Below are 14,360 nucleotides of genomic sequence, written 5' to 3' on the forward strand. Positions count from 1 at the left end.
CGTAGCCACTACTCAGGTAGAGGCAAAACCAAATTATGTAATTGCACAGTTCTGGGTACTTACCCATGTCATTCCTGTAACCAATGCAGGTACATCTATGTCGGTAAACAGTGCCCCCTTGTGATGAGAGACGTTGTATTAACTACCAGACATTATGTTAACTGTGAGACGGAGGGGATAATTTATCTCCTCCTCTGCCCCTGTGGGGCCTTTTATGTGGGCAAGACTGGCAGATCCCTTAACAGACGTATTTATGAACACACTTATGGTATCCAGGAGGGACACCAGACACCTGTAGCCCGACACTTCGCAATTTGCCAGGGGGGTAACCCCAGGAAAATTCGATTCTTTGGCTTGGATAGAGTACACCGGGACCCACGGGGAGGGGACTGGGACGGGAGACTCCTCCAATGTGAGGCCTTCTGGATTTACAAACTTAAGGCCTTTCGGACACCGGGCCTTAATGAAGGTATTGATTTCGCCCCATTTCTGTGACAGCAGTGCTCTGGCTCATGGCCATATGTTCTCTATTTTTCATTATTTTTGTTCAATTTCTAAGGATGAATCTTCATATTTTCCTTTTGCTGTGCTTAAGCTGGCGGCCTTTTTGCGCCCGAACCGGGTCTTTTCCCGACCCTTATATATTCCTTTGATTTAAAACCTTTTATGCCATCTAATTTAGATATGATCTTTTGACACTTCCTTGATGGTGGTTGGTGGGTTGGCGTGGCCCCCCCTTGCTCCATTTTGTCCTTGGTCTCCTCTCGTTTGGTCCCCTATCGGCAGGACAACAGTTTATTTATTATTATTTCATTTTACTTTCGTATTCTATTTTTTTGCTTATGATTACTTAATTATATATAGCTATTAGGGATTTATTATTAATGGAAATATTTTTGCATTATTATATTATGTTTTTTTCAATATGTAACTTTTTTCGATGACGTTGCTGATCCTGTGGGAGGTGGTAGCTATGGCCCCCCCCCCGGCGCGCCGCACTTGCTGGTGGTCCTGGATGTGGGGTGGGGTTGGTGGGGGATCGATGTGCCCTGGGGGGGTGCTCGGGGTCGGCCCAGTCTTTGGCCTGACATGGACCATATATTGGGCTAATGCCTGCTGGCCCGTGGCCTGCCTGTGGGCCTTCCCCGTCCTCCTCCCCCTGTGGCCCTCCCCTCCCCCCCCTGCCCCGTTTCCTGTTGCCCCGGGGCACACTTGGCCGCGGCTATGGTGGCGCTCCGGCGGTGATGGTGACTGGGCGGCCCAGGGGACCCAGGGCCCCGCCTGCGGGACAGCCGGGCCACCCTTTCTCCTTACCATCGATCAGGGGGTGGGGTCTTGATAGTCCGTGCCCCTCAGCGATCCCGGAGCCCTTTTGCGTCGGCCGCATTTCCATAGCGGCCCTGTTGGGGGTCTCTGTGGGTCGCGTACAGTCGTACGCATATACGCGTTCCCTCCTACCTGATCCGCTTGGCGGTTGCGGACGCGAGGGAAACGCTGTGCGTGCACTTGTACGCATATATGCGTTCCCTCCTTTGATCCGCATCACCGCATGCGGACGCGGGGGGAACGCATGCGGAGAATTGGATGCATCACGCCTCTGCCTCCACCTCTTACTCACCACCTGCATTCTGTGGTGGTGGGGTGGGAGTGGTCATGGGGGGGCGTGGTAGCATCCTCTGGCCGCCCAGTGCCATTTTAGGCCGGCTCCTCTCTCCCACAGGCAGCAAAACTTCTGAGCCTGCCCTGATGATGCTGGTAATCTCACCAGTGAAACCGGTTGGCCTCTAAGGCTCTCTTTGTGACCAGACACACTTGTGGTGGCAGCACATGGGCTCCTGTTGATGGACTTTGCAGTGACCAGCTACTCAGATGAGTATACCTCAATGATATGCATTTCTACTGGTGACTTGAAAACAGCCTCCTATGGAGTAACCACTGTTTACCATATGATCATTTAAACAGCTTCCTAGGATGCACCTATATGCTGCTATATGCTGTTGTTTGCTGGAACTTTGAGTTTGTCTATATCAAGTTGATGCTGCTGAAGGGATGACCCTGGCGGATTGTTCCATGAATGAACTATATCAACTTTAATATCACACCATCCGTACCTGCATATGTCTGTGGTTTAAACACTTGCCTGTGAATTTGTCTCAGAATGTGCTTCTGATTGGGGCACTAACTCTGATGAATTGCTTGTTGCTCCTGGGGCTTGCGGATGTGTCAGGCTTGCTGTGAATATAAATTTTTGTTTATTAGCCCGAAGTGCTTGCCACATACAGTGTGTGCCTATCAATCTACCTCTGTGCACCTGGCCATTGTTATAGCTCATAAATGAGACAGCTTGCCTGACCTGTGGACCTGCACATCAATTATTTTGTGATAACATATGCAGTAAGACCACCTATTGTGATGGATTGAATCTCTCTATCAGCAGTTATTCAGCCTTTTGATCCTGCAAATCACTGGAAATATTATAGCAACACAGCCGGAATCTGATACACCTGTGCTTTTTCTACTAGGATGTCTTTTTCCATTTAGGTCCTGGACACTTGGCCCTTAAAACCAATGAAACATCGCAGCAACACAGCCAGTATCTGATACACCTGTGCTTTTCTACCAGGATGTCTTTTTCCATTTAGGTCCTGGACACTTGGCCCTTAAAACCAATGAAACATTGCAGCAACACAGCCAGTATCCGATACACCTGTGCTTTTCTACTAGGATGTCTTTTTCCATTTAGGTCCTGGACACTTGGCCTTTAAAACCAATGATATATTTCTCTCCAAGGTCTTTTGTTTCAATGTTACCTGCTAGGAGTCGCTTCCCCCTTTTTTGCATTAAGATATTTGATGGATTGCGCACTATCAATATTTTTTTAGGGGATCCCCTACATTTTTCCATCTGGCCTAGACATGGTGGCCCACCTGTGTGTTCTGGTCAATTTTAAATAGATTTACATATATATGTGTTTGTATTTTGGTTATTAATAAAATTTGTACTTTTATATATAATTTATTTCCTCCTGCTTCCTTAGTCTTACATTGATCATACAATGCCATCATCATAAATCATAGATAAATCAAATTATGTAGTAACTGTCCATATTGAGAAGTCTCAGACTTGTGGAGGATTATCTGTGATAGGAATTTTTAGGACCCATTTGTCTAAATGATGGCATTGTATGTTTTCACCTGATATGATGATGGCATTGTATGTTTTCACCTGGTCTATGTATCTCTATCTCCTCAATATTAGATTCTTATTTTTATCCATTTTAGCAAGACTTGCTATCTACAGGTGATATGTCATTATAGCTTACTTACATTGTTGTAAGTAATTAACAAATAATCTATTACTGGATTTTTACCTACCATCTTACTTTAATATCATTTCTGTATTATGTATATTGCACAATGTGGTAAGATCTTGCAATTTTGCAAATAAACAAGTTTAAATAAAAACAAAGTGCACTGTGGATGAATATTTTCGGACGACTCTGGATTGGATATGCTACTGTATATACTCACGTATAAGCCTAATTTTTCAGCATAAAAATGCGCTGAAAAGTTACCCCCTCGGCTTATATGCGAGTCAGTGGAGCAAAACAGATGGCGGAGTAGGTTTTGTTACTGGCAGAGGAGCGTAAGGATCTGACACTAGTGATTCTGCTCTTACCTGCTGTGTCCATGCCCTCCCATCTGCTGCAACATGGTGTGCAGTGTGTACTGCTCAAGACTACCTGTGTCCCCTGGCTTGTGGAGTGGAGCGTGTAAGCAGCATATCAGTGGTGCAATGATCGAGGATTCTTCCTGTGTGGCAATCGCTGTGTCTCATACCTATGACGCCATCTCATGGCTTCTTGAGACACAGCTGTAGGATTCTCGGGCACATCTGTCTATGGGGAGGGGGGGCTGACATGTACTAGGGGAACATCTGTCTACTGCAGAGGGAGCTATATTGGGTAGGGGGCTATATTGGGTAGGGGGCTTATATGCAAGTCAATCACTTTTTCCTGTTTTTTTTTAGGGAAAAGTGGGTTCCTCGGCTTATACATGGGTCGGCTTCGAATGTGCTTTTGAAGTGCTGTGATCTACTTCTAACAGTTTATACAATGATGTAACATTTAATAATAAAAATATTTAATAAAAAAGTATTGAATATTTTATACATGGAAACTTTGCATCACTGCAATTTGCATCACTGAAACGTTGTAACTCAAGTCATTTATAAGTAGTTACATTCTGTATAGCAGCTTGAGAAAGATTTTAGCGAATCGAAACTGTTGTACACATTATAACTGTCCAAAAATATTTTATTTTACACTTTAAAAATTTTTAAAATATTTTATATCTTTGTAAAATAAATGTTCTAAAATGTGAATAATTGAATTTCTTGTATGACAAATTTTACAGAATATAAATTATAACTTCACTAAGAGTTACCTGGACCTGATCGTGACATACTTCTCTGTCATCATGCTTATCTCACGGATTGAGGACCGCAAGACCCTTGTTGCTCTTTACAGCTGTGCTTCTGAGATGCTGCAGGGTCAGAGGTAGGTAAAAGGTGAACAGAGTAATTCTGGAAGACATTCCCACCATAGCCATCCCAGAGCCATAATGAGCAACTGCTAAGGAGATATTTGGACTACTGTATCAGTAAAATACCTTTTATGAGGCCTTGTAGGCCTTTTTTTTTTTTACATAGGAACAGAGATGGATTAAGATGTAATGGGGCCCTAGGCAAGGTGGTAGATTTGGGGGCCCCTTGTGGTCCTTTTAGTAAGCTGAAGTGAAGAGAGGTCATAGGAGGTGGTGGGTGGGACCCTTGACACCCACTAGGCCCCAAGCACCTGCCTAAGTTGCCTTTTGGATGATCCTGCTCTGCATGGGAAGCTAAAGACGCTGAATTCACTACCTGTCAGCAGCTCCTATGCGCTAGCTTTGCACTTGCTTATGCTCAGCATGCAGAGTCACATCAGATGCAACAAGATGCCGTTTTCCTGCTGCTGGGTAGCCTGCACCACGGGTCAATCGCTGATGAGCATAGGGTTAGAAACACTGCTATTCAGCTGCATCAAAATACACCCGGAAGGCGATTGGTGGCCGGCAGATGGGTGACTGAATTACCCGACAAGTTCGCTGTTCACTGTCCCATGTGAAAGCAGCCTTAAAGGAAACCTGTAGTGAAAACAGGGCCCAATTTGGGTACTGACTTAGGTAGAGGGAAGCCTCTGTATTATCTATTCCGCTCCTCCTCACCGTTCCACTGCTGGTTCCAGCTGAAAACCATTCATAAGCACTTGTTAACGGCTCACACCTGAGGCTCAGCTTTTGCCGCTGTAGTCCCAGTGGGCCCGTGCTACTTCCCAAGCAAACTCTATACCTGCATTTAAAGGGGGCTTAGATGCTTTCCTTGCGTTGAAAGACATCCATGGCTACAATTACTAGGTAATGCCTAATGATGTTGATCCAGGGATTTTATCTGATTTTATCTGATTGTCATCTGGAGTCGGGAAGGAATTTTTTCCCTTTTGGGGCTAATTGGACCATGCCTTGTAAGGTTTTTTTTCGCCTTCCTCTGGATCAACAGGGATGTGTGAGGGAGCAGGCTGGTGTTGTACTTTGTTCTCTGGTTGAACTCGATGGACGTATGTCTTTTTTCAACCAAAATAACTATGCAACTATATAGATAGATAGATCTGGGGCAAGGTCCTCCAGCCCTTAATGCAGAGATGCTAAGTTGTGCCCCCCCCCCTTCAGACCTTGATTGGTTATTCAGGCCTCAGATGCCAGTCCCTATCTTCTGATCCCTTAGGCTTATATTGAAAGTTGTGCCCTGGTGACCCCTCAGACTGAGCCTTATTACCCATGCATAGGGTGACATATACACACGTGTGGCAGCCTTTCCAACACACCACTTGTAATTCATAGAAGGTAGGGATGGTCCAGCGCAGAGACCGCCAGCCAGTTGCTTATTCTGATCAGCATACTGACAACCAGGAGTTTAGCGTGGTTGGGTTATGCACGGTGACATGTGTCTCTGCTGTGCAACTGAATCCGCCTACAGCTGCACTGATTCTAATGCACCCCCTTCCCCACCACATCCAAGGCTGGCAACTCTCTTGCCTCTGTCTCACCCTAGCCCTGATAGATAATAGAAAGCACCTTCTCCCCCCTTAGGAGCGTTCTTCAGGAATCTATCTCTCAGATATTGTATGCTATTATGTCAAAAAATGTAATTGTCTACTGTTTTAGGAGCTGTAACTTTAATGATTTGTTATACTTATTGCAGTATGAATAATTGAGTTGTTTGCATTCAGCAAACAAGGTTTTATTATCTATCTATCTATCTATCTATCTATCTATCTATCTATCTATCTATCTATCTATCTATCTATCTATCTATCTATCTATCTATCTATCTATACAACCAGTATTGACCATGAGAACAAAACATAATGAAGTGGCTTTAAAAATAAAACCTTTTTCTGATTGGACACTATTTTATTCCTGAGCTACAGAAAGCACTGTGCGATTACATTCAATGAACAATATGGCAATCACTGTATAACATTGTCTCTGCAGTGAGCCTACATATGCACGGCTGGGGCACATGCTACTGGACTATGACAACCCACTCAAAAAGCTAAGTGAAGAATTTGGACCTCATACGAAGGTAAGCAGGAATTACTGATCAGTAAACATAACCTTATCTCATTATTACATTGATCAGGAGGTCGTAGGAAATGCATTCCACTATGCTGGCCTACAAATCTGTCCACAAAACCTGCCCAACCTACATTTCCAATCTTACCCAGAGGTACATGCCTACCTGCTCACTCCGCCCCTCCAATGAATTTCGCCTGACTGCCCCCGCATCACCCAATCCCATGCATGCCTCCAGGACTTCTCAAGAGCTGCTTCAACACTATGGAACTCCCTACCTCCCCCATTAGGGTTATCGCCCCTTGTACCTTAAAGTGGATCCAAGGTGAACTTTTACTCATTGCATAATTGTGTTCCTTTCCTTTTGTTTACAGGGCATTCCTCAAGCCAAATACTTTTTTGTTTTTGTTTTAACCTCTTGAGGACTGCTGTGTTAAACCCCCCTAAAGACCAGGCACATTTTCATTAAATTGGCCACTGCAGCTTTAAGGCCAAGCTGCAGGACCGCAAAACACAGCACACAAGTGATTCCTCCCCCCTTTTCTCCCCACCAACAGAGCTCTCTGTTGGTGGGGTCTGATGCCCCCCCCCCCCCAGTGTTTGTTTGTTTAGTTATTGTTATTTGTGTTTGTTTATTTTATTTTATTTTTTAAATAAAAAGTGTTTTTTTTCTGTTGTATACCCCCCTCCACCCCTCCCCCCGCCAGCCAATCCCTGTGATCAGCTGTCATAGGCTTCAACCTATGACAGCCGATCACCTCTGTGACTCAGGAGGGGGCAGCCGTGTCACACGGCTGTCCCCAGTACAGCGCTGCTGCTGATCGCAGCGCTGTACGGGTAATTAGACATTAATTACGCCGTCTAACAGTCTCCCGAGCGGCAATAGCCGCTCGGAGACTGAAGAAGGGGTGGAGCTCTGCCCTCCGAGAATGAGATGCGTGTGCGCAATCTCATTCAAAACAGAGCCCCAGGACTTTACGCCAATTGGCGTTAGGCGGTTTTGGGGCTGCCGTCGTGGCCACGCCCATCGGCGTGACGCGGTCGGCAAAAGGTTAATACTCTAATTTCCTTACTAAATAAACCACGCCCACAGGTTTTCAGAGAGCCTTGGCAGTAGCAAGGGCTCATGGGAGCTCAGTCTGGGCAGGAGGAGGAGGAGATGCTACTAGCCATTGATTTCAGAGGCAGAGGGGAGGAGGGGGGATTAGGTTTTTTTCACAGGCTGAGTGCTCAAGATACAGATAAGCCTGCCTCTGTGTAATGTTTACAAACAACATGGCTGCTGACATTGTATCAAAGGAAGAAATAATCATTTTCTATTAAAGCTGTTTGCAACTAGATATGCTGTGTAAACTATCTAAACTTTAGATAAGATATATAGACAAGTTACTTGTTATAGTTAGTTTTTCATCTCGGATCCGCTTTAACTAATGTACAGCACTGCGTAATATGTTGGTGCTTTATAAATGTAATAAATAAATACAATAATGCTGGCTAATTGCCATACAAATATGTAATTAAAAAGAAACTCCAGTTTATAAAATTATGTATTTTCTAAGTTACATGGGTGTTGCTAGGGCTACAGAGGGAGTACTCTGTGCTCTGTGCTCTGAAGCAAGCAGCACCTGCCCTGTATATGGGTGAACAAAAATCCTTCCTCCTGCAACTGCACACACTAAGCTTATGCACTCTAGTACCCACATACACAGGAGCTGAAAACTGCATGAAATAAAAGCAATACGTGTTAGCAGGGATGCCTCATGCACGCTTTTCTCATAGTCTCCACCATAACCTCTCTCAAGACTTACCTAATTTTTGTCTCTACTACATGCAATTTTCAGCTCCTGTGTACAGTATATGGGTTAAAAAGTGCATAATCTTAGTGTGTGCATTTGCAGGAGGCAGGATGACTTTTGTTTGTATTTTGTTCACCCATATACAGGGCAGGTGCTGCTTGGTTCAGAGCATTTGTGCTTTCTCTCCATATGTGGTCGTTCCCAAGTCACATGGCATACTTGTTCCCCTTTAAAAGGCGTCCCTGATAGCATGCAGTTTTCAGCTCCTGTGTACAGTATATGGGCTGAGAAGTGCATAAGCTTAGTGTGTGCATTTGCAGAAGATGGAATGTCTTTTGTTCACCCAAATACAGGGCAGGTGCTGTTTGGTTCAGGGCACTTGTGCTTTCTCTCCCTATGGTTGTGCTGCCAGGGTTACAGCAGATCTGGGGCACCAGATCTGCTAAGACCTCTCTCCTCAAAGAAAAATGACTAAGACCTCTCTCCTCAAAGAAAAATTAAGCCCCATGTACCATCATAAAATTAAGTAGACAAAGTATGTACTATTTCGCACAATAACCACTTCTAGAATTTTAAATTTAAAAAAATTAGGTTGTGTCACCAAACAACATAAATAGGCAGTGTGTCCTCTTAATAAACAGAAAAAGGCAACATATCTAGGGATTGATTCACTAAAGTGGGATAACTGCTCTCACAACAGTTATAACGCGATCTGCCAGCGTGCCGAGGTTTGCGCACATACACCATTACTCCGCGTGATCTTTATCACGCGGAGTGACAGCAGGTCACATGACGCCACCGTTGCCATGAAGATCAGCACTGGTGCATGCAAATGGGTAAGTTGATTATCTTATATGTGTGCTGCATGTATTTTTGAACAGATGGCAGGATGGAGGAGCAGAGAGGAGAAGAATCCCACCCTCTACCCATGGGCCGTAGTTTGCCCAGGTCTAATTTACAGGGTAGTAGAGTAGAGACCCTGGGGAGTAAACAAAGTAGTTAGCAGATGAGGCGGTGAGCTTTAAAATATAGCTATAGCATCTGTCTAAATCTAAATATATCTATTAATAATATACAGTATCTAAATCAATAATAACAAATAGGTGCCCTTTCCTTTTTTTACCTACGTTGGCCTGCTCAAGTCATTATACTAGACCAGGTATGTCAAACCGGTCCTACGAGGGCCGAGGTCCTCACACATTTTTGATACAGCTCAAATAAATTGATGGGCCTGAATCAGGAAAGGTGTGGTCCATTAGGTAGAACACATTCCTCTCTTTCTCAGTCAATGCTAAACACTGGCATGGATCTGGCCCTCCAGGCCTGGAGTTCGACACATGTGTACTAGACTGACACATCAATGTAAAATTTCCTTTTAAAGGACAACTATTGTGAAAATTTGTACAATTTAAAGTGAAACTCCAGACTAAAAATCTACTCGTCCGCACTGAAAAGGCTTGATTTCACAGCATCAGAACTTTGTTTTTCTTACCCAAGCCTCATTTTTAGCTGCACAGAAGAAAACTGCCCTAGCATTTTTCCCCTGATGCTGAGCAAAGCTTGATGGGATCTCTGATGTTGTTGTTCTGGTTCTGCTGTTTTGGTGCAATTTTTTTTAATTTTTAATTTGAGATTTGAAGCCCTTTGACAGGCTGGCACCCCAGGCGTCCGCTTGTACTGTCTATGCCCTGAGGTGGCCCTGCATTTTACTCTGGGACAGTGTACAACTAATACACATGTATTTTGCATTTTTCAAATGTTCACAATAGTGGCCCTTTAAGAACATGTGGCCTATCACTTTAACATGTAGAAGCTTACAGTCTGCATTTATGAATGTATTAAAGTTTTCAAAATGGCCTGTTGCTGTTAAAGGTCAGGGATTTTGGTACAGCTACAGGAATCCACATTCTGTAGAATATTTGTAGTTGAGTTCAGCATCCAAGTTCATGATTTCCTTTGTTCCCTTTCTCATTAGACAGTGACGGATGCTTTGATGTCCATGCACTTCCTTTTCTGTCGGAGAACACAGTCTGCTGAACAATTGCGAGGTGCCCAAATGTTAAGTCTCCTCAGCAATCCCGCTGCCATGATTTCCCCTTCCGCTTCTGATACGGTAAGGCTGGAAAAGTATTATTATTTAATAGCGACATCTTTCAAATGGCAAAATGTATTATACGATTGCACAGTAAGTAGACAAATGTGAAATATTTCCTGATATACAGCTTATGATTTGAAACCTATAGCTCATGGTATCTTCCAGTATATTTGAAAAAATACTCCGTGGAGAGAGGAATAATAGATGCTATCTTATATTTGCAGTGTTGTTTTATTATTGTTGCTTTCTTTGAGGTATCAGGTCCGGATTTACCATAAGGCACTGTAGGCATGTGCCTACAGGCGTATGATGCTGGAAAGGCGGCTCACTCCCCTCCCTGAGTACCTCACTCCCTCCTTCCCTATGCAGAGTCCTGAGAAGAGTGTATATGAGAGGTTACTCTCTCTGCTCTCTGCATTCCACTGACGAGGTCTCCCTTCAGACAGGGGCACCTCTAGCTACTTAATACTGAGGTTCCTCTAGCTACCTAATACTTGAAGGCACCTCTAGCTCCTTAATATTTAGGGTACTTCTGGCTGCCTATTACTAAGTGAACTCTGTAGTTATGAATGATGGGCATGGGATGAAATGGAGAAGGGACAGCTGGGCCAGCCAGCACACTTGCAGTGCAGTTCGGTGGGGGTTTGTAGGTTCATGAAGGGTGAAGTCTTAGGTGCCAGGACGCCTGTGCCTATAAGCTCCTGTGATGTAAATCCGGGCCTGTGAGGTATCATATTTGTTCACAAATACAGTGGGATACGAAAGTTTGAGCAACCTTGTTAATCGTAATGATTTTCCTGTATAAATCGTTGGTGGTTACGATAAAAAATGTCAGTTAAATATATTATATAGGAGACACACACAGTGATATTTGAGAAATGAAATGATGTTTATTGGATTTACAGAAATTGTGCAATAATTCTCTAAACAAAATTAGGCAGGTGCCTAAATTTGGGCACCACAAAAGAGACATGACATTAATATTTAGTAGATCCTCCTTTTGCAAAAATTAAAGCCTCTAAATACTTTCTTTAGGTTCCAATGAGAGTCTGGATTCTGGTTGAAGGTATTTTGGACCATTCCGCTTTACAAAACATCTCTAGTTCATTCAGGTTTGATGGCTTCCGAGCATGAATAGTTCTCTTTAGCTCACACCATAGATTTTTAATTATATTCATGTCTGGGGACTGAAATGGCCATTCCAGAACGTTGTACTTGTCGTCTGCATGAATGCCTGAGTGGATTTTGAGCAGTGTTTAGGGCCGTTGTCCTGTTGAAAGATCCAACCCTGGCGCAGCTTCAGCTTTGTCACTGATTCCTGGACATTGATCTCCAGAATCTGCTGATACTGAGTGGAATCCATGCATCCCTTAACTTTGACAAGATTCCCAGTCCCTGCACTGGCCATGCAGCCCCACAGCATGATGGAACCACCACCATATTTTACTGTAGGTAGCAGGTGTTTTTCTTGGAATGCTGTGTTGTTTTTCCTCCATGCATAACGTCCCTCGTTATGCTCAAATAAATCAATTTTAGTTTCATCAGTCCACAGCACCTTATTCCAAAATGAAGATGGCTTGTCCAAATGTGCTTTAGCATACCTCAAGTGGCTCTGTTTGTGCTGTGGGCGGAGAAAAGGCTTCCTCTGCATCACTCTCTCATACAGCATCTCATTGTGTAAAGTGCGATGAATAGTTGAACGATGCACAGTGACTCCATCTGCAGCAAGATGATGTTGTAGGTGTTTGGTGCTGGTCTGTGGGTTGATTCTAACTGTTCTCACCATGCGTCACTTCTCTCTCTCCGAGATTTTTCTTGGTTTGCCACTTCGAGCCTTAACTTGAACTGAGCCTGTGGTTTTCCATTTCCTCATTATGTTCCTAACTGTGGAACCAATCAGCTAAAATCTTTGAGACAGCTTTCTATATCCTTCCCCTAAACCATGATGGTGAACAATATTTGTCTTCAGGTCATTTGAGAGTTGTTTGAAGACCACGATGTTGCTACTCTTCAGAAAAAATTAAAAGAGGAGGGAAACTATCAATTGACCCCCTTAAATACTCTTTCTCATAATTGGATTCATCTGTGTATCTAAGGCAGGGGTCACTGAGCTTACCAACCCAATTTGAGATCTAATAACTAGTTCTAAAGGTTTTGGCATCAGTAAAATAACAACAGTGCCCAAATTTTTGCACCTGCTTAATTTTGTTTAAAGAATTATTGAGCACTTTCTGTTAATTCAATAAACATCATTTCACTTCTCAAATATCACTGTGTGTGTCTCCTATATGATATATTTAACTGACATTTTTTATCGTAACCACCAACGATTTATACAGGAAAATCATGACGATTAACAATGTTGCCCAAACTTTCACATCCCACTGTATATAGGCAACATGATGCAACCACAAAATTAACTAAATTATCTCCAGATGTGTAAATATTATTGATGCCTGTGGGAAAAAATGTTTATCTTTTCGAAAATGTTGTTCAGTTAGGCATTTCCAACAGTTCTGCTTTGGCAAGGTTCTTAACACATGGTGCCCGTACCCCATGGGTTACTTTAGTTTTGCTTTAGGGGTATTTGTCATGGTCAATCAGTAATAGTTTCACTGCTAGTGCTAAATGCGCATGTTGTTCAGTAAATTACAGCATTCTGTTCTTTGTTTCAACAGAACCCACTGCACCGCTGATACACTGGTGTGTATGTACCATAAAAATGTAATTGCATCCTGTTATGATCCATCTGTATTTTCCATTGTGATGGAACTGATGGACCCGCAATTAGTGTTGGTGTTCGAGTTCGGGCAATGTGAATTTTCAAAGACACATCACACTGGAAGTTCACTGGAAGAGTCACTGGAAGTTCACTTACTTGCAGTTTACGCCATGCTTCATATGACTCTGATGCCTTCTCCTTCTGGCTTGGAAGGAGGTGCCATCAGAGTCACGTGAAGCATAGTGTGATCCGCAAGTGAGTGAACTCCCCGTGAATATGTTCACTGCTTCAGGTGCTGAAATGTGGTGTGCTAAAGAATTCGGGTTTTCGTAATTCAATCTCCCGAACTCGAACACCAAGACTAAACGGAATGGTGATAAGTAAAATATAAGTAAACTGAAAAGGTATTTCTACTTAATAAAAGTGTCAAGTAATGTTGGAAATACAATTATGCACAATTATGATGCATCAAGGAGTACTTGAGGTGATGCTACTCTCAATACAGGGTAATTGGCCAACACGGTCATTAATACTATAATAATGTGGTGTGTATATTTTAAATTCGTTATGAATTTTTGAATTTATTTTTTCCTTAGATGCCCTGTGAGTATTTATCTGTTGAAACCATGGAAAGATGGATCATAAGTAAGTTCTTCAATTACACTTTTTTTTAAAGATTAAGGGGGGCCATATCCTATTACTAAACTCAAGTTCGTAATCAAATTATATTTAACACCCCCCTGGGCAGTAAAGAACTCACTTGGGCGATATTATCGCCCAGTGAGTTCTTTACACCCTATCCTATTACATTTTCCATGCTGCTGGGAAGTGGTGCTTCCCATCAGACATGAGCGTCAGCTTAGACCTGCAAAGAGCAGTTCTAAACCAGCTAACACACGTCGTCGCAGATGCATTTGGGGGTCTCCTTTAATAAGTAGACCCCCAGAGCTCCCCGTCAGGCCGTCAGTGATCGCTGAAGCCCCCTTCAGCTGAGGCAAGCACTGCTGAGTAATTTATCAGCCACCGGACATCCGCCACCTTTCGCCGCAAGTCCCGATGCAGCAATTACAGTATCT

The 14,360-nt window shown here is 43.3% G+C and overlaps 1 protein-coding gene across 3 annotated transcripts in view; it reads left to right on the forward strand.

The window, feature by feature from the left end:
* The window catches only part of NCKAP1L (NCK associated protein 1 like), a 374,626-nt gene that overhangs the window by 152,513 nt on the left and 207,753 nt on the right, over window positions 1-14,360 (forward strand). For all 3 annotated transcript variants that reach the window (XM_068267280.1, XM_068267278.1, XM_068267281.1), the window contains exons 5-8: window positions 4,416-4,558; window positions 6,591-6,681; window positions 10,443-10,580; window positions 13,881-13,929. In XM_068267280.1, coding sequence (XP_068123381.1) covers window positions 4,416-4,558; window positions 6,591-6,681; window positions 10,443-10,580; window positions 13,881-13,929 — 421 coding nt within the window. The remainder of the gene's footprint in view (window positions 1-4,415; window positions 4,559-6,590; window positions 6,682-10,442; window positions 10,581-13,880; window positions 13,930-14,360) is intronic.

This window comes from Hyperolius riggenbachi, chromosome 2, assembly GCF_040937935.1.
Source record: "Hyperolius riggenbachi isolate aHypRig1 chromosome 2, aHypRig1.pri, whole genome shotgun sequence".
NCBI classification, from domain to species: Eukaryota; Metazoa; Chordata; class Amphibia; order Anura; family Hyperoliidae; genus Hyperolius; species Hyperolius riggenbachi.